Source organism: Limulus polyphemus, unplaced genomic scaffold (assembly GCF_000517525.1).
Source record: "Limulus polyphemus unplaced genomic scaffold, Limulus_polyphemus-2.1.2 Scaffold1032, whole genome shotgun sequence".
NCBI lineage: Eukaryota > Metazoa > Arthropoda > Merostomata > Xiphosura > Limulidae > Limulus > Limulus polyphemus.
Window position 1 is genome coordinate 85,902 of NW_013666642.1, and position 20,400 is coordinate 106,301.

Below are 20,400 nucleotides of genomic sequence, written 5' to 3' on the forward strand. Positions count from 1 at the left end.
GGATCAACTTCTTTCCTAAAAAATATATCTATTTTGAGTTAATTTATCAATATAATGATTAATATAAGTAGATATACGATAGAGCATGACTTAAGCTACTACAGAAAAATAATAAAAGTCACGTACATCCCATGCAGTTTCTTCCAGAAGCAAATTTTCTAATGCTTACAGTAAAGTACTATTAGCCAATACTAAATACAACCTCTACATAAAATGGCAGTTACTATAATAAGCACCACACATATTCATATTGTAAAATCCAGAGAACAATGTTTCATCACGTCCTTTGCTTATCATCCTATGATTTGTCAAATGTGAAATACAGTGATTGGAATAACATGGTACTGAAATTGACACATTCAACCACGATTGGCTAAAAGTTTTACAACTGAGGCTTAACATGCCCAGACTCTGTTTTATAAAGAAAACAGACTAGAAAAAGGTTTAGATTTCAATCATAGATGGCAGGACCAGTGCTGAAGTGGAAGGAAAAATTTTTGTACCAATTTTTAAAAAAATTTTCTTCTTAGAGGGCACTTATTTAGAATCTGAAACATATTTTAGGATTTTTTTTTCATTAAATTCCTCTTTAAACTTCATTAAATAATAAATTTTGTATATATATATGTTTATAACTGAATGTTACGCTACTATTTACAAAAATAAAATCTGAAATCCAATAAAAGATAAGTTTTCTATAATTTTTTCAGTTCACAAATGTGATTTTGCCCTCACGATAAGACAAAATGTCCATGGCAGGTAATTGGTTAAGCCAACTTGTTTTTTTTTTACTTGCACCCACCTTTTTTTTCTGTCTGAAATGAATATGTTTATCTTGAATATTTAAAACATTACTTAAAAATTTCTCCACATTTGATACACAACTTTAATAAATTCATTTGTCCAATTCACAACAGGTAATTCTTGTTGCAATTCTCCAAAAATTGATTTTTTGGAACTTGAAACCAAAATCTCATTATTCCTAATTATCTAGTTATGAAAAAAGAAAACTTTATTATGGCAATAACGTTATGGCAAGCCCTTTAAATTAACTTATCATACATTTACGTAAATGCCTTTTAAAATAAATATTTTTGTAAACTAAAACCCCTATGCTTCTAAAGACTTTTTTGTAAATTGTAAATGTAACTAGAATTTTTAAACAATATTCAAAAAAAAAAATAATATGCCAGCTTACTTGAATGGCTTTATTCTTTTGAAACCAATTTGATGAGGAGTGTACGTCAATGAACCTGTAGTGAATATTAAATACTTTTCTCGTGGATCCAATAATTTCTCTCCACTTAAATCTTCCTCTATACTGTCAACTGTTTCTCTCTCTTCTTTTTCACTTTCTACATCATTATCCCTAAAGTTTTCTTGGAAAATGTTAATTTTGTTGCTCACTTCAGACCCATCTTCTTCACCTGCATGTAAAAACAAACACATGCAGTAAGTTGTACAACTTTCACAACAGCTTCTACTCACATACATGTATGTACAGAATGTGTCTTTACAGTTATTTACTTAGAAATTAAACAGATAATGAATGATTAAAATACAGAATAGTCACAACAAAATTTACAATTAACTGCACTGCATATGAATGAAAGGCACATTTGAAGATTTTTATCTTTAAGTTATGAAGTTCAAGAGATAGTTGTGTGGTAGAATTAGTTTATGGTGGTCTACAAGTGAGAAAACTTACTTAGAAAGATTGATGTAGGATAATAAAAACAATGTTTAGATTTACACAACCTTGAGTAATTACCACGTTGAAATTAAATTTGATGATGCAGAACCCACTTTTAGACACCAGTTTGAAGATGGCTTTTGTTGTAATTTGTTACTATGTTAAACATGTAATAGTTGTCTTCATAACTATTTAAACCACCTTCAAACTTTGTTGTCTCAAAGTTGGTTCCTTATCATCAAAGTTTTTGAAAATTATGTCTAAAATCTACTTGCTTTCAGCAACATAACCAGAGCTGGGTGATTTGTGAAATTTGCTAATCAGTTAATCATCAGGCTCATTAATCAATTACATTCAACTAATCAATTAATCTCACAAGGGATTTGGATAATTGGAATAACCAAAAATAGCAATAATTGGAAACACTAATTTTGATTAGTCATGATTTATGACACTAAATTTCTCTTTTTCAGCTCTATTTTCATCACGTCAATATCTTATTCATGATAATTGATCAAGACCACCCAATGCATACTACAAATGAAACTGGAATATATGCAGTATTTTATATGTTTAACATTTTCTTAATACCCAACCTTTTCTTTTTTCACTGCAACAAATTTTCCATAAAAGGCACCAAAAACTTTTTTCTTATATTCATTATACATTGGACATAAAAGTAAGGATTTTACAACATCGTACACGTATGTTGGAAAATGGTAAAAATGGCAAAAATTAATTTGTGAACATTTGAAGATGATGACTCCTCGTAATCAAGCATTCTAACAAGTCACTTCTCAATTCTTACTTACAAAACATACGACTTCATACAAATTAAAATGTGCTTACAAAGTCTTGAAATATTTCCTTAGTTCATTTAGATTAATCAGAATTAAGATGGCACTCTGCATTATCTTCAAAACATATACAAGTTATTAGTAAAAACAGTTATTAGAAATGTATTATTTCTAACGTAAGACTGATGGGGTAGGTTTCAAAACAAATGAAACATACATTCTTATAAAACAGTTAATAATACAAGTCCAAAAAAGAATATTATTTATTACTATCCCTTTTCTTTTATATGAAACTGTTAAATTCTTCTTATATTATTTATTAATATTTTCAGAAACATTTTGCTGTAACATTTCTAAAAACTAGATAATTCACACCAATGTAAGTAATGAAGCAAGAATTTCCTTCTAGAATCCATTTACAACTTTCCTAATAGATTACACTCAAACTGCGAGTAAAAATTGACACCGAGCAGTCACTAAGATAATCTTTAGCTCACTTCTTATAAAGAGAGATGCTAAATGAATAGCTATTTCTGTTTATTATGAATGTTTTCAGTTTCCAGAAAATTAACACATCCAGTCATATAAAACCACTTGCATTTTTTATTCAGATTATTTTGTACATATTAGGAAATATTTTTATGTAACTCTTTCAGTTCTTCTCAAACTACATGCTAAAAATTTCATTAGTAATTTAATAATATTCTCTTACCATTAACTGAATAACATACTGAAATTAGGAATTGCACATTTTTAATAGTAAAAACACATGAAAAAAACTACTGAAACAATCTAGCTGTTATTTCTGTACACATCTGCACTAAAAAAAATATGTCCTTTCATATATATTAAAGTTGTTTCTGTTTGCAAAAACAATTACTTGTTAAGGCCTTATCTTAAATTATTTTTTCTCTTTTTTTCATGTTAACACTCAATGTCTTTAAGCTTCTTGACAAGCTATTTTTCCTATAGTACTAGATTTCTTAGTTTTAGGCTTATTATTTTCTATTACTTAATGTAGGATCAAAGTGGAAAGGACTGTTCAATTAAAATTCAGTACATCTCAGTACTACCTCTTCATTTTAACAGAATATTAAGAAATGATTTGTTAAAACTGAAATCTGTCTTAATTTACAGCAAACAAATTTCTTACAAAAAATAACCTAATAACATATATAATGTTAGAGAAAGCAATTACAAAGAACACTGACATACATGGATTTGCAAGTTCTATCAGCCAACAAGATGAGAAAAATTGGTCATGTAACCAAATAAAGAGGCCAAAAATGTTTAACCAAAGAATTACTACAAGAGCCCCAGTGGTGATGTTACCTAACTATTTTAGTAAAGAGGTTAAACTAATATAATGACACAAACAAACTCAAAAGTAAATCAAATACAAACCTGATTTAAAATAAATCATAAAAGACAAAAAGGGGGATACTAATTGGATAGCACGTCTTACGTTAAGCAGTAATCTAATGTGTCTGAAACCATTAAGGAAGTTACACACATTTTAACCCTACGTGCATGAGTGGGGGCCAAAGTACATACACCATGACCTTTTACACAGTGCTATGCAGCATGGTATGTATTTGACAGCAAAGTTATCAACTAATAATTTTAACTTACACTGCTGACTTAGCAGCAGTTCATTGGTAGAAGAACGTAAATACTAGATATAGTACACAGAGATACAGAACAAAAACTGTAGATATAATTTTGAAGGTTTTAGGGGTTATGTAAATATAATATGTCAACTGTATGGTGGATAAAAGAATTCTTCTATTTCACATGAACACTACCTTACACTCCAACTTGATGTAATCAATTCACAGTCATATCTTGAGTACAAATACTTTTGTAACACAACTGATTTTTTGAGTCCAAGAAACTTGTACATTTCAGTAAAATTTACCACATCTTGCGGAGATACACCTAGTAAATTCAGAATTAGTCAACATCCCTTCTCCAATACAGTGTCAGTCCAATGGACTGACCCATCCACATTCAGTTAAACATACATCCTAATCATGCTCACAATTGCATTAGTTTATTGATTAATTCTTTTGTTCTCTACTATAAGATTACGAATGACAGAGCCCATTTTTGAAATTAATCCACAAAACATTTTTTGAGCTTATTTGAAAAGAAAATCTGACAGCAACAATTATAAGAATATATATTCAGACACCTTTTTTATGAGATTAGGTAAAATCTTTAACACAGTACTATTCCCATTCTTTCATTGTTTTTAAAATCTATCAATGAGAAAAATGCCATAATTAAAAGTCTGAAAAATAATCTGAATGCACTTACTTAATTCAAACCAGTCTTCATCCCAGGGCAGTGGTGGATCTTCAAAATCAGGGCTTGTGCTGTTATTATCATCATTATCATCACTATCTACTCCTTCTCTAGCACTCTCCACTCTCCTGTATTCTAAACTGTATCGAATTGGACTGTAAACTGTGCATGCCTCCTGGCATTCAGCATTAAAGTCTACTTTCACATCCATAGAACTAGATTCTGTGGACCTTTGTCGTCTTCTGGAATTTGGGACTGGCCACTGAGATGTGGAAAGAGCATTGTGAGAGACTGGATTACCCTTAACAAGCTGTTCTGAAAGTTGATGAAGTGTAGAAGGCTCTCTTTGTCCACATTCAAGAACAGGTTTATTGCCTCCATTTGATTCCTCTGCACTGGATTCTTCAGACTGAAGACAATTAGCTATCATTATGGTTCTAATAGAACTAGCACTTTTGTTATAGAACTTAAATAAGCGTTTCACTATCTGTTTCTTTTCTGAATCGCTCTCCTGCCATGCCTTGTTTAACCACAAAGCTGAGCAAGATATGAAATGACCAAGAAAATGAAGGCGGCCAGCTAGAAGATAATCGTCAGTATACCAGGTTCCAAAAATATCATAAGGTTTGTTAAGAACTCGGCACTGAAGAGTAAAACAATCTAAAGCACAAAGAAAAAGAAATTAGGTATATCTTTAGACATATTTCATTTTAACTATGGGCTTTACATACAATGAGCAAGAAGAAAAAAACCATACACACGCTCCTAAATCTTGACTCAAGATAATAATTTCAAAAACTAATAAAAAATAGATGATAAAAAAAGAAGACCGTTCACCAGTTAGTGAAACGATTGTTAACTAAACTCATTTACATAAAGTAGATCTGACTCTCAGTGTAATAACAAGTTAATTGAAAACATTGATTTTTTAAAGAAAAAGAACAAACAGTTGTTTCAAGAGTATTTTAGGCAGTGTAAACAAGGTGGGAGTTTGGGTTTTAAGGGCTGTTTTGCCTGTTTCTAGATATGAATGAATGTTTTTAGGTTCTATATTGAGACCTTCTTCAGGTTAAAGTCTTGAGTTATTTACTGTGTTGCATCTTTTTGTTAGTAACTGTTGTTGATAAAGTTCCTTCCTGTGCATTTATTTCTCCATGTGAATAGGTGTATTTCCTTACCTGAAAATGTATTTTGTGATACATACTCACCTCTGTGCACAGACTAGCTTTTTTCTCTTGAAATCATGCTATTCTGCCTTAGAGATTTGCATCCCATCAACCTTGTGAAACTCCCATCTAAATTTCATGTGAAAACAAGTGAATTTGTGCTACTGTGTGATGATGCATCACTTTACAAAACCCCCCAACAATAGGAATGCAACATACCTCCCTATGCAAATGATCCATCTACATTTACATGCAAAAAATCATTATTCTTTGATGAGGCAATCTATAAAGTGCACTGGGAAAGTGGGAAGGAATGGCGGAAATGTGCATGGAGGTGAGTATCTATCAGAAATACATTTTCAGATGAGGTTAACTTTTAATATTATGACTCACCTTCCTGCACAGATTAACTAGAATCCCAAGATGAGATGGTAGAGGGGCTGGTGAGAAATTACCTAGATGAGTTTCTTTTCTGGAGCACTAAAAGGAGGCCCATGGGATATGACAGTGAAGGATAGGGAGAGGCAAGAAGCATGAAAGGTGTCACAAGGATGGGCAGAATAGGTACACGACCATCTAAGAGCTTGCACACAAGCCATCAGAAGGCCAATATTTGTAGTAAGGTTAGGACACTTTCAGAGTGTACCAAGTGTGCTCACATCTTCCACCATCAGTCCACCACCAAGAGTAGTGAAAAGTATCTGTGCACAGCTCCTCAACCATCAAACACTAAGGGTCCATGCAGTCACAGAGGAGGGCACCAGAGTGGACACAATTTAATTCTCTCACTACAAGCTCAGTCCCAGGAATTGACCTCATAATCATTTTGTAATTATTATAGTTTCATACAATAACTTTTAATACAGTAAGCCTATCTTCACAAAATTTTGCACAGTATCAGTAAACATTACAAGGCTTTTGTACGTAAAATATCGGGTTTTTTTAAATTAAGTTTTAAGATTTTTTTAGGAATGATTTGCTCATGCATTTTTTATCCAACATGAAAAGTACTTTCGATTTGAAAATTAAAAATACTTTTATGCATCAAAAAATTGTCATATTTCAAATGCTAAATCTTTATAACCTCATAATAGCCTCCAGATAATTATCAAACATTTTTTTTAGAACAACTTTATATTTTATTTGTTATTTGTATCTCTGTATAAGTTTGGTCAATATGACCGACCTCGTAACCACCATAAAAAATTAGGAAATAGATATAAATTACACTTTTTTCATTCTAGAATAACTACAAATTATAACAAGAAACCACATATGTCTAGTCTTGAAAAAGTATAGTCAACAATTCGAAAGCACTCGAGTTTTGGGTCTTATCTTAAGTCTATTACACTTTATATGTGATCCTTTGTGCTAACCCTTTTATCAAAAAAAAAAATGTTTAGTCTAAATAATTTAAATCTCATAACATTATACATCTATATATATTTATTGTTTTTATTTTATTGAGCTTTCAACCATGTCTGACTAGCATTACAGAAGTTGCAATAATGCAGCACACATTCAATCATGTTACCATATCCAATAGTATAAAACTTGCCTTTACAAAGTGACCTGTCTTGGCTTTGTTCTAGTGGACCAGTATTTTGTGAAATACAGTCAACTTTCAGTTATACTACATTATATATGTATATATATTATTACTATTTACAAATAAATTCTTATATTTATATTATTTTTCTTAAAACATAGAACAGTAAGTAAATAAATATAGAAAACAATGATTTCTTCTAGTTACAAAGTTTGTAATTGCTTGCTGTTTGCCATAATTTGCTAAGCCTTGTCAAGGAGGATGTGAAACAAATTTTTTTTAGGTTATATATATGCATTTTGAAATAATAAAAAATTATATATTACTATATCAATACCACAAAATTCCACTATAGTTTATCAGGCTTAGTAACTAAGCTGTATCTGGGTCTTCAAAATCATGATATTTTGAGCTCCATTATCTCTTGCCTCCCCACTTCGATTTTACCATGAAAAGAAAGGTTTTCCCAAATAAACACTTTGCAAAGGTTGAGAAAGCTACATGGGGACATTCTAAGCTTTCAATTGGTTATACACACGTCATAGAGCAAAGTAGGTAATGTAAGCAAGTATTTCCAAAAACAGAAGAGGTGGGTGGGGCCACCTTGGTTGATTCACTAAATATATTAATATCTTGGTAAACAGAAAAGATAAAAGGTTCTTATCTTATATTCTAACTTGTCAATACTGGTAATTTGAGTTTCAAAATCATAAGAAACTACAGACTTTGTATTTGGACATCACCAAAATCTAAATTTCAACCAAAGCTGCATTCAACATACCACTTGACAACAAAAATCTATATTTAGGTTGTTTTTTTTATATATTTACTTTTAAATTAAGAAATTAACTAATGCATAATACTAAAATTTGAATTATAATCTACACTTGGATGCCAAACGTATTGACATAAATTCATGAAATAGTAGTTGAATAAAATTTTGAACGCGAGTCAACAAACGCAATGACATGGCCTTTGACCCATGGCCCGTCTGGAAAGGTTTAAAGTATAATATTATTTTGTTGTATCTACAGTACTGTAATTACATAGTTATATGATTTTGATATGGTCAGTAACTTTTACATTCATAAAATAGTAGTTCAATACAATTTTGAATGTAAGACTATAAATGTGATGACATGCTTTCTGACCCCTACCCACAGCAAAACCTGTCTTGATAGGGTTAAGGATGCTTATGAAACACTCACTCATAAGACTCTGCAGGCCCATCACCAGTTCTGGGAGTAAGGTTATTGAGAGATACATTAGAGTTGGCTATTAATTCTTTCAGTATGGAATCAGTCCCTGGGACTGACCTTGAAATCATTTTGTGCTTGTTTTAGTTTTCATGCTATATGTTTGAAATTAATAAGCATATTTTAATGAAATTTGGAAGATTACCAGTAAACATTACAATGCTTTCATACATAAAATATCAATTTTTTTATTAAGTCTTAAGGTTTGTTAAGCAATGTTTTTCTCATGCCTTTTTTTTTCATGTTGATTATCCAACATGAAAAAAACACTATGTGGCCCAGACAGAACAAGAGCATTTGTCCAGAAAAAAAGTAACACCGAAAAGAGAAAATGAAAGAGGTGATATATCAAAAAAGGAGTAACCACTTTTCCCTGCCATGAAAAATGAGGGAAGGAAAAACCAGCCAGGACAAAGGAGAAGAGCAGTAATGAGAAAGCAAGAAGAAACAATAGCGTAGACATGTGTACAAAGTCTATCAATGTCCAGTGGGAATAGGATTCATGTCGAGGGAGTGAAGAAATATCTGCTTGAGGTTCAATATAGATCTGGTCAAGAGCATGAAGAACCACAATTATAATCCAATCAGGCAAGAAGTATAAAGGGGGACAGTGGATGAGGAAGGAATGAAAGAGGGTAGAAAAGAACAATGAATAAGGGAACTATGACATCAGGAATAACAGAAAATGGAGGAAATGCCACCCTAAAAACAAGACAGAAGAGAATTAAAGATCACAAGATAACCATTCTGTGAATAAGAAGGAATGTGTTACAATGTAATGGAGTCAAAGGGAAATGATAACAACAAAACCACAGTGATACATACATCCCATATTCAGCACATGGAAGAGGCAGAAGGGTGACAGAAGTGGGACAAAGGGACATCTACATGATCAGGGAGGTGAACTGGACAAACCCACATGCAAAGATAAAAGTATTCATATCCCAAGAATAAAGCGATGTGTGGGGTGGATCAAATGGGATGGAAAATTAAGAAGGGAAGGACAGGGTTGAGACTTGAGGAGTTATCCTATTATCATAAATCAACTTTTTCAGGTTTATACTTTACCCACAGAAATTTCACATCTTCTGTTTTAAAGATGAATTAGATTTTTATGGTAGTTCATACAGTTTGGTGCTCTGAAGCCCTGTCTTATGGGTGCGAAATGAAGGGATATCTCAAAACCAAACACAAGCCTAAGGGAGGAGATGGAGAGGATGAAATGCATGCATAGTAAAAAAGATGGGACAGACCAGGCAGAAGGCATAGACAGCAAGGGCTGAGGAATGAGGCATTGGAGACCAGAATAGTGGAGGTTAACAAAGGGGGGTCTGGCAAAGCAACAGAAGGAGAAGGAACAATGAGAAAGCAAACAACAGAAGACCAGTGGATGAGGAACCAAACTTTGGGAAGGAAGCAGAAATGTCGAGAAGACAGCCTTTAACAATGTGCAGTGCTGTCAGAACATGACAAATTATGAACACATTCAAATGACATAGGTCCAGAACCTACATCTAAATGCTATATCCTATATGTATACATAAAGGAGTAATGAAGAAGAACTAAACATTATCTTTTAAGTATAAAAGTTAAAGAATAAGGAACTAGAATCAAGCATGAATAGTCAGGTATACATGGCAAGGTATAATCAGTTAACACTAAGCATTATTTACCACGTGAAGAAGTAACAACGATGTAAACACTACCCTATATTTCGACATAACAAGTAATAAACCGGAATGAAATATCAATGACTTTGTTACGTGAGAAAAGACAACTAACTGTAACAAAACATTAACATCTATGTTTACATGGTAAGGAATAATTAAATATTATCAATCATCAATGTCTATGTGTACATGTGAAAAAAAAATGAAATAAGACTAAATACACTAAGTATCTAAACAATAACTATATGTTACCTGGTAAGGCAAGAAGGATGAGGCATAAAACAGTGGAAGCAAATTGAAACCTGGGGTAAATGCTGGGTGTGGCACTAACAGACGAGAAGAAAGGAAACAACAGGTAAAAGGCATATGTAAGGCTGGAAAAGTCCCTCCATTTCATCCTCTTCAAATTTAGCTTCAAAAATTGTGATGGGAAATGTTTGGCAGGGATGGAAGAAGAGGGTACAGACATTAACATGGAACCCACCACACTTTGGACGATCTTATGTTGCTCTTCTTCTTACTGTACTTGTCAACCTGAGTGGCACTGTTTGCAATATATGATGGTTGTCACAACCTCAAAAGGCAAAATACTTCCTAAGTTGGTGGTAACTGTGAGTGATAATTGTACCCACATTAGCGGAAAAAAGAATTCATGTTAATCTGTGAATTCATATTGAAAGTTAGATAATACAAAGTAAAATTGATGAAGTATTTACTTCAACAAGTCTCACCAAAAATAAACACATCTTAGCACAAGTTTGCCAAGGAAAAGAATGAGGATTTTCACAAATAAACATAGAGGGAGCATTTGTGCAGGGAGGTATGTCACATTCCTACTAGTGGAGGTTCTGTTGCATGATATATCATCATGCAGTGCACAAATTGACATGTTTTCACATGAAGTTTAGATGAAAGTTTCACAAGGCTGGTGGAATGAAAATCTCTAAGGCAGAATAGCATTACTTCAAGAGGAAAATAGCTAATCTGTGCATCAAAATGAGTCATCATATCAGAACTTTGTTGTGTGACATCATCATTCATTACACGTAGTCTGATGAGAGAGGTTGTACAGAGTTTACTGATATAAAAGCTGTGCTTTCAGTTGAGTATAGGTTGGTGTAACTTTAAGGTGAAAGGAATATTTAATATTCCTGATTTTCCAATGGTGAGCTGTGTCCACAATTTGATTTCAACCTCAGTTTATAATATGGCAACTTTGTAACTATGTTCTGCTAATGCTAATCTTTTTTCCATATGTGTCAGGCTAATTGCATCCTTATGTTCTTTTGGTCTTTGTTCTATAGTTTGACCAGTTTCTCAAATGTATATCATTCCTCAAAAAATACAATATTTTTTAGATTAGTCCTTTTTAACTTGCTAATGGGTTTTTTAACTTTATTATGGTGTTTTGGAAGGGTTTTCCAGATTTAAATATACTTTTATGTTGTATTGGGCATAACCCCTCGAGTTTCTTGCCTAATTTAGGGATGTATGATAATTTTGGTTTCATATTGGGTTTGGGAACTCTTTTGTTTTTGTTTTAGGAGGCTGAGATTAAGCTGGTAGGGATAACAGTTGATTTCAAAAACATTTTCTAGAATTTCTTTTTCAATTTGACCCTCAGTGCAGAGTTTCTTTGTCTCTGTTATAATGATTCCTTGTTTAACAGCCTGTAAATAGTTGGATTTGTAGTGCAAATATCTATTTGTGTGTTACTATATACTCAAGTGGTGAGGTGATCTGAACTGTGACTAAAGCTGTCTAGAAATTGCAGAGTTCCGTTTTATTCTTTTTATATGGTGTATTATTTATGGTTTCACAGAACTTAGGTGTTGAGGTTGTTTTTCTGTGTAAATCAAATTACAAATGTGTCACCTACATAGCACTTTTTGGGTATTAGGGTACTTGTGGTAGCAAAGTGAGTTTACTACACTAACTACTAGTCTAAATGGTACATTAACCTTGTGTATTTTGGGTAATCCAGACAGATGTGGAGATTTGCTTCCACAGTCAACTAATATTTAATAGTTGTTTGGTTTCAATCTGTTGATAATGTTTCGATTTCTCATTCCGTTTTGTTTGTAGGATCATTTTTTCCAGTTTTTTGTAAGATCCTGTCTAGATTACTGTATAGTTTCTTTCATATGCTGGTAAAATATGTATTAAGGGATCTTTTTGGAAAGTTTGGACTGATGAGTAAGATTCTGTCCTATTGGTTTGTGTTATTAAAGCGTTGAGAACGTAGGAATATGAGCTTATTACCTTCTGTTACTGAGAATTCTTCAGCTTCTTTTTCTATGGAAGCTATGATGTCAATGGTTGGGGTAATATTAAGGGTTAGAGCAAAATTAAGGCTGAGAGATACAATTTGTTTATGTGATAAAGATAAGGAACTTGTCTTTATTTGTTCTCTAGAAATTGTGTTCTCAAAATTAATAAATGGTTGTTCATTTTCAAATTAAGGATATTGAAAAACAACTAAAATGTGCACTAAAGGTTCTGTATTGTTTGGTATATTTTCTAAGATAGTGAGCCCAATACATTGGATATAATAAGTTATGGTCAAAACAGTAAGGATTTTACTGCTAATTAGTGAAACCAGCAAATGCTAATATCAGCATTCAATTGTTATTTTTTCTTTCCCTAATCATTATTCGTCCTCGGTAAAGATTGGCCATATTCTACCATATCTACACTACCTAAAGTACTCTTGAACTAAAATCTTAGGAGCTGTTATGGACCAACCATCTCGAAACTTTCCTGATCAGATGAAGAGATTTTAAAGTCCAAACAAAATGTTTATGAGTGAAGTTACAATCATTACTTTCATCCCCAGATATCAACAGGATCCTACAAGAAACTTGCTTGAAATTACTTAAGAAGATAATTTAACTATGGATACAAAAATATAATATATTACAGAGAACGTTAAACAAACCAAAACAAAATCTTGAACTATACACAAACCTTCAACTACATATCATAGATGTGTTAAGATGAAGCATTTCAAGAAACTGGAGAACTTTATCCAGAAACAATGCACCACAAGCTATCAAAAACTTGTTAAATTCAACTGATAGATCTTATTTCTCTTGATGTATCTATTTCTGCTTGAAACATATACAGTATAATTCAATTCCAAACTTTTGTATGGTCTCTTCCTGATTTTAATCTTAAAGTTTCTGTATATATATATATATATATCCAAGTCATTCCCTTATACTAGTACGAAGTCTTGCAACTGATTTATGCAGTTCAGCTCAAATATTTTACAAAATAATTAAGAGGAAGGTGGAAGGAAAAACTCGTATGAATAAGAGACAATTCACTAGACTGAATATTCCAATGCAGAGAAATAACAGTTAGTGATACCTTAAACACTAATGACATAATTGTCAGTTTCACCAAGTGCATATAATGCTATCAAATTATTGCTGGAAGAAACTGATTCTGAATGTTCATAATACTCATCACCGTACAAATCATACTGAGTGTTACACTAATAACAAATTTAAGATTCATTTTAACTGTTTATATCTTAATTTTTATGCTCTTTCCTAATGAGGAGGCAAAAATCTTTCTGCGTTTCACATTTCTTTTATTATGAAGATTTCAAAATAAGTATATCAAAACTAGGGAACTTTACAAACAGCTTTGAGTTGCCTGATTATTGCATGGCATGAGTTACTGACTGTGTACAAAATAGATGAGCTTTCCTGGCACAAAATTGTTAATGTAACATCCTTTTAATAAATGAATGAATAAATACTCATCATAGGATAAATTATACTCAAACAAATGATTAGTGTGCAGGTATTTTTAGAATCCTCCATTGCTTATTTTTCAAAACTGCAATCTTGTACTTCTGACCATGCTCGTCATAAAGAATTATATTTCAGCAAAGATAATTTCTACGAGTATTACTTATTTCATGAATCTTACACAGACCTACCTGAAAGGTTGAAAACAGCTATTTCTCCAGATGCTGTGTGAGCTCCAAAATGTACACCTGAGACCAATAAGAGAGTATCAGACTCATTAAATTGAGAGAACTGAGTGTAATTCCAACTGTACATCTTCATATCAGAACTGTACCGAACAGATGCTGGAAAAGTAGTGTTCCAAACCTGTAAACAGTGTTTGTTCATTCATTCAATATATAAGTCATTCAAAGTTTTTCAAATCTGTGCCAAAAAACTCCCAATTAACTCAATATGTCACCAAAAAGGCTAGATCAGCAATTAATGAGGGCTTAATGGTAAATATATAAATAAACATTTCACCACCACTGTGATAATAATAATAATAATGAAAGTAGCATGAAAAGAATTTGAGGACAAGCAAGCATTCGAAATGAGGTCCTGATGAAAAAAAGTTACATGGTACAATTTTACTAAAGTTTTTACAACAAAATAAGATACTTCAAAGCAGAAGTTTGGGTGACTTTCTTTTGTCTTTAAAACAATACAGTATGTATAGTTTTGCTTGATATGTACAATAAGGTTCCACATGTTTTAATTCTGCTATCTTCAGAGGGTTAAGTATATTAAAACAATTTTGAATATAAAAATGAGAAAGTCATCTGGCAATTACAACCAATAGAGAGTTGAGGTGGAAAGATTGTGTCAGAACTACATTTTGACATTGTTTGGTATTTCATTGGGAGTGTGATGTCACTAAGAGTTAACATTTTCCTAAATGAAAATGTATTTCCAAGAATACTTACCTCCACTGACACTTATAGGTCTGACTGCCAGTGTTTCTTCTTTGCCTATCTAAGCATTGGTCTGATTTTTTCTCACTTGCTCCAGTCTTTTATACCCCACTCAATTGCCCTTGGTAATATGTCTCATGATACTCTCCATCTACATCAATGCATCCTCTATCCTGGTGATGTAAATAAGCACCTCAATCAGATAATTATATCACTTTTTCGAGACTAACACCATTCCAGTCTCTAACACTGGCTCTTAGTAGGGAGGAAGAGTGTCAGCGGAAGTAAGTATTATTGGAAATACATTTTCAACTTAAGAAAATGTTAACTTCCAAAACATACTTACCTCTGCTGACACTATAGCTAGAATCCCACATTGAAAAGGTGGAGGGGCCAGTGCAGGCACGAACCATACAGAAAGCATCTGTATAGAACAGAAGTGTACCAAGATAAAAATGGTACAAGAGTGGGAGAACTGCACTACATCCAGAACAGGTATACTCTTCACCCTGAACGTAGTTCTAGTATCACAGATGGAACTGTACATAAGTGGCAATCACTATAGGCCAGCCCCAACAAGATAGCCGAGGTTCCACTACTCCGGGTTGAAATTAAGGGCTCTCTCCAAAATGTTGAGGATTGCCCTCACTAGCAGAATCAGAGCCTCCCGAAGGACCACCACAGATCTAAATATATATCTCCATCTCACCAAGAATAAGATCACTGAAAGTCTCCAAAAGTTTAGAAACATGGCCAATGGGAGTATGGGTTTACCAAGATAAAGCTTCCAGCCGTAACACCCATTTAACATTTGCATATCTCATGCAGCTGGAAAATTAAATGGGTATTCAGGCTGTTTCACATGAAGATATACTGGTTAAGTTGCCAAATACAGAGTTTATGGATTCTGTGCAATCAGCCTGTTGAATTGGATGCACACTTACAATAATTAGTTTAAGACATGCATGTTAAACCACCTTAAGAAACTGCTACAAACAGGGAACAGCATTTCATATTTCCCCAATAAAATAACTTATAACTTGTCTACCCATACCTTGGGTAAGTTAGAAAACAAAATGTTTTATCTGGGGTTTAAGATTCTCTTTAGTGTCTAATATACTGCAGTTTCAAGATTATCTCACACCTTTTGTAGGTTTATTATGACAACTCAAGAAAGGTGATATCTACGAACAACATATTTACACTTAAGCAAAGAAAACAAAAGCAATGATATGCAGTCATATCATATGTTTTCTACCTGCTTTAGTGGCATAAGAATTTTTAATATTTTTTGTCTATTTAGTTTGTATGCAGTTTTAGCATAAATTCATGGTCCAGGAAGTCTTTGAGGTTACCTTATTATACTTGCTTTCTTTCATTGTTCTCTCTAGTAGGTAATGTATATTCTTCACAAGAGGACACTGTAGTAACATATAGCATCTAGACTGAAAGAATTAGCAACTCTGATATCCTTTGCTGGCTGAGTTGACATTATCTGAATGTTACAAATAAACCAATGAAGTAAGAAAACAAAGATCATGAAACTGTCAACAGGAAAAAGAAATCGAGTTTACTTATTGAACTAAGGATACTTTATTTTTCAGTTTTTAGCATGGCTAGCCTGACAAAGATTCGTCTTAAAAGATGGAAAGCTGACAAGCTATTCACTCTTCCCGTATAGGCATTAAATGCCAATGCAGGTATACACATTTTTTTCTTCTGTGTCTAAAGAACAATTGTTCTCACTATCTTCCAAACATGTCAAACCTATTTATTTTCTGATGCAACTTGAAACTCAGTTAAGTTACCAAACAGACTGCTCTCCTTACTTCCTTACTGAGTCCACTGTTATTAACTGGTCTAACTATTTGATACTCAAAGGAAAATCAGTTCACCTGAAAATACCACAAAGCCTTCCATTAATGGAAATACCCACAGGTCATGTTCATCCATTCTCTTACCTAACCTCTGCTTACATTGATTAGTCCATCAGACTTGTTCCTTATCCTTGGCATACTCCATATCCAAGGGCAGGTAGCCATTTTCTAAGATCATGTTTTATTTAACATATAACATCTAGTTTAAGGAAAAAAGTGGCTTTGTCCATCTAAGCCATCCAATTCACTAATTTAAACTTTAAAATAAAAATAAAACACTCAAACAATTATCAAGCCTTCCCTTAAACTCCCTGAAATTTACTGCATTTACTACAATTGAAGACAACCCATTCCAAAGGTAAAGAAACTCTGTTAGAAAAATAAAGGTGTCTTAGCCTAAGATGACTCCCACTCTGTCAAAATTTGTATTTGTGTCTCCTAGTCTTACTGTTCCTAACATTAAATATAAAAAAGATGATGCAACAACACTATAAATTCTTTTGACAATCTTAAACACCTCAATCAAATTCCCTTTAACCCACTGACTGTGGCTTCTCTAAACACATACAGAATTTCTGCAAGTTGTACACCATATACAGCACACTTGCATTCAACTGCCAGAGGTGGACCATACCCTATATGGCAAATCAGCAGTCAATGGGTTAAATATTCTTTTTTCAAGAGAAAATAACATAAGAGATATTAACCTGTCCTCATATGGCAACCTTTGCATCCCAGGTATCATTAAAGTAGCCCTCCTTGAATCCTTTCCAAATATTCAACATCCTTCTTAAGGTAAGGAGCCTAAGACTGTACATGATACTCCAAATGTGGCCTAACAATTGACTTATACAATGAAATTATAACCCTTATAGACCTGTTAATCAATTCTTATTTTATGTAATTTTTATTTACATTTTAGTTGACAAGGCCCAGTGTTAAAGACTTGTATCATGTTTACTTGAACTAATTTTCAACTAATTATGATGTCTCTTATGTTTCTGAAATTTTTATGGCTTTTAATTTTGTAACTAGATAAAAATGATACAATGCTTTCACTGTAACTACAAGTAATTTTTATTTCTTTATCACAAGATGTAAATGTAATACTTATCACAGTAATCACAAGAGGGTAGGCATAATAATCAACTGATACATTAAAAATTACAATCTTTTTAGTTATAATTCTTGTACAAAATGTTATACCGAAAAGGATTTTAATTTAATAAACTTGGGCAGAAATTATTTTCTTTCCTTGCACAAATAATTTGTAAGCACTTTTTAAAAACCAATCTTATGAAAATGCCAGGAGTGAAATTTTCAAACCCAAATTCAAGCATTTTCCAGGTTTTAATCACACATACAAATCCTGAAAAAAGTATGAGTAAATACCAAATGATCAGAAAGAAAAACTCTTGAAGACATTTTTCCTGAATCAGAAGTGAATTATATCTGCACTCTTCCACGGTTAGGAAGAAGCAGCTCTTGTGCCAGATCTAACTTAAATTGAAAAGATTTTAGTATAAAGGAAAACTACAAATTTTGGTAGAATAAAAGTCTGAAGCACTGCAAAAAACCCCAATAGATGGAGAAATAAGAAAGACAAAACCAATTAATTATGGGATACAGTTCTTAAGGGCATACATTGTAAAGGTAGAATAAGCAAAGATAAATAATGTCATATGCATAAACAAAAATAAGTTGCCACCACATATAAAATATGTCAGCAGATTTAGCCACTGTAAGATAATAATACTTAAGACTATATTGAAATGAAATGGACCATGTGTAATTTTCAAAATGCACATATTTGTTACAGGAAATACTTTCATTAGATCACAATAAATCTGGTCCCAAGGTGTGAACAGTAACAAGTTAAAATTTGTTAAATTCATCCCTATTATTAACAGTGAAAAATAAGCTTTTCAAAAGCAAAAGTTTGATAACCTTATGCACTAAAATTTGCCCATGAAAAATTCAGACAGCTGATCCAACTTGGTCATAAAGAAGAAAAAGAAACAAATTAAAAATATATACAAATTAGGGTTGTGATTGAAAGTTTGTTCATTAACCAGGAATTCAAAGCTAGCTCTAACATTTGCATTCAAGCAGCATCAAATTCTTTTTGTTTTATTAACAAAGAACTTCTGACAATGTTTGAATAGTAATCACACTTACACAGAAAATTCACTTTTTTGATTTGTATATTGCCCATTACTTAAATAAAAGTTGTTGTATTAAAAACAACAGACATACATATGCACAGCACTACCAAAACATTATACTTAGCAGATCCTTCTGTGCCTTGGAGATTCAAACCATTATGGGAAGGTACGGTGGGTGGAGGAGGGTATGTTTAGCAGCTGCATTGCTTTCATAAAAGATACTAAATGTCAAGTGTACAAGATGCAAGAGAAGTGTTATGATACAAGTATGAAACATAAAACATATTCAAAGACTAATCATTTTAATACTGTAACGAAGCAGCTGTGTAACTGTGCATCTCTTACTTTCCCAAAGGGTATGTTTAATTAATCAACAATATTGTTAAAATCAATGGACATAATATAACATTTTCTTTGAACATTTTGCTATAGCTGAAAGTCTATATTCATTTTATAACTGAACTGTCAGTGTTACACTGTTCTGTTTTTTACTTATTATTATATTGGGTATGTCTAATTAATCAACAATTTTATGTTAAAAAACTATGATTGTTAACCTTCTTGTAACAGTGACTGCTAACTAAAGATATAATTTCGATGACGAGGAACCCACTTTGAGACTAATAATGGCTGGAGATGGCTTGAATGGGTAATGAAGAAAAAACTTTAATATAAGTTTAACATAACAGCAAATGTACAATGTTTCGGCAAGGTTTTGTCATCATCATTTTTTCTTCATTACCCATTCAAGTCATCTCCAGCCATTATAAAGACATAATTTGCTCAAGTCAGCTGCAGTTCATTTAATTGTCTGCAGTAAGATGCTCTTGCAATGCAAACTTACTGTATGTAGCTGTATACATATTGCACATAGCATCAAGTATGTGTACATAAATGTGAACTTGTTGTTTAACTCTTTCAGCAGGACCTCATAACCATTTTGTGCTTATTATAGTTTTCATGCTATAACTTTTAAATTAGTAAGTGTATGTTAACGAAATATGGCAGATTATCAGTAAACATTACAATGCTTTCATGCGCAAAATATCAAATTTATTCTTAGGTCTTAAGGTTTGTAAAGCAATAATTTTCTCATGCCTTTTCTTTCTTTTCACGTGTTGCCTATCCAATATGCAAAGTAATATTCATCTTAAGATTAAAAATACTTTTCTGTAAAAGAAAATTTTCAAATTTCACATGTGAAAT

At 32.4% G+C, this 20,400-nt stretch overlaps 1 protein-coding gene across 4 annotated transcripts in view; it reads right to left on the reverse strand.

Moving 5' to 3' along the window:
• LOC106461794 (F-box/WD repeat-containing protein 5-like) overlaps nt 1-20,400 on the reverse strand; it is a 49,391-nt gene that overhangs the window by 22,266 nt on the left and 6,725 nt on the right. For all 4 annotated transcript variants that reach the window (XM_022388860.1, XM_022388862.1, XM_022388861.1 and 1 more), the window contains exons 3-5: nt 14,391-14,565; nt 4,810-5,457; nt 1,199-1,427 (exon numbers count right to left, since the gene is read on the reverse strand). In XM_022388860.1, coding sequence (XP_022244568.1) covers nt 1,199-1,427; nt 4,810-5,457; nt 14,391-14,565 — 1,052 coding nt within the window. The remainder of the gene's footprint in view (nt 1-1,198; nt 1,428-4,809; nt 5,458-14,390; nt 14,566-20,400) is intronic.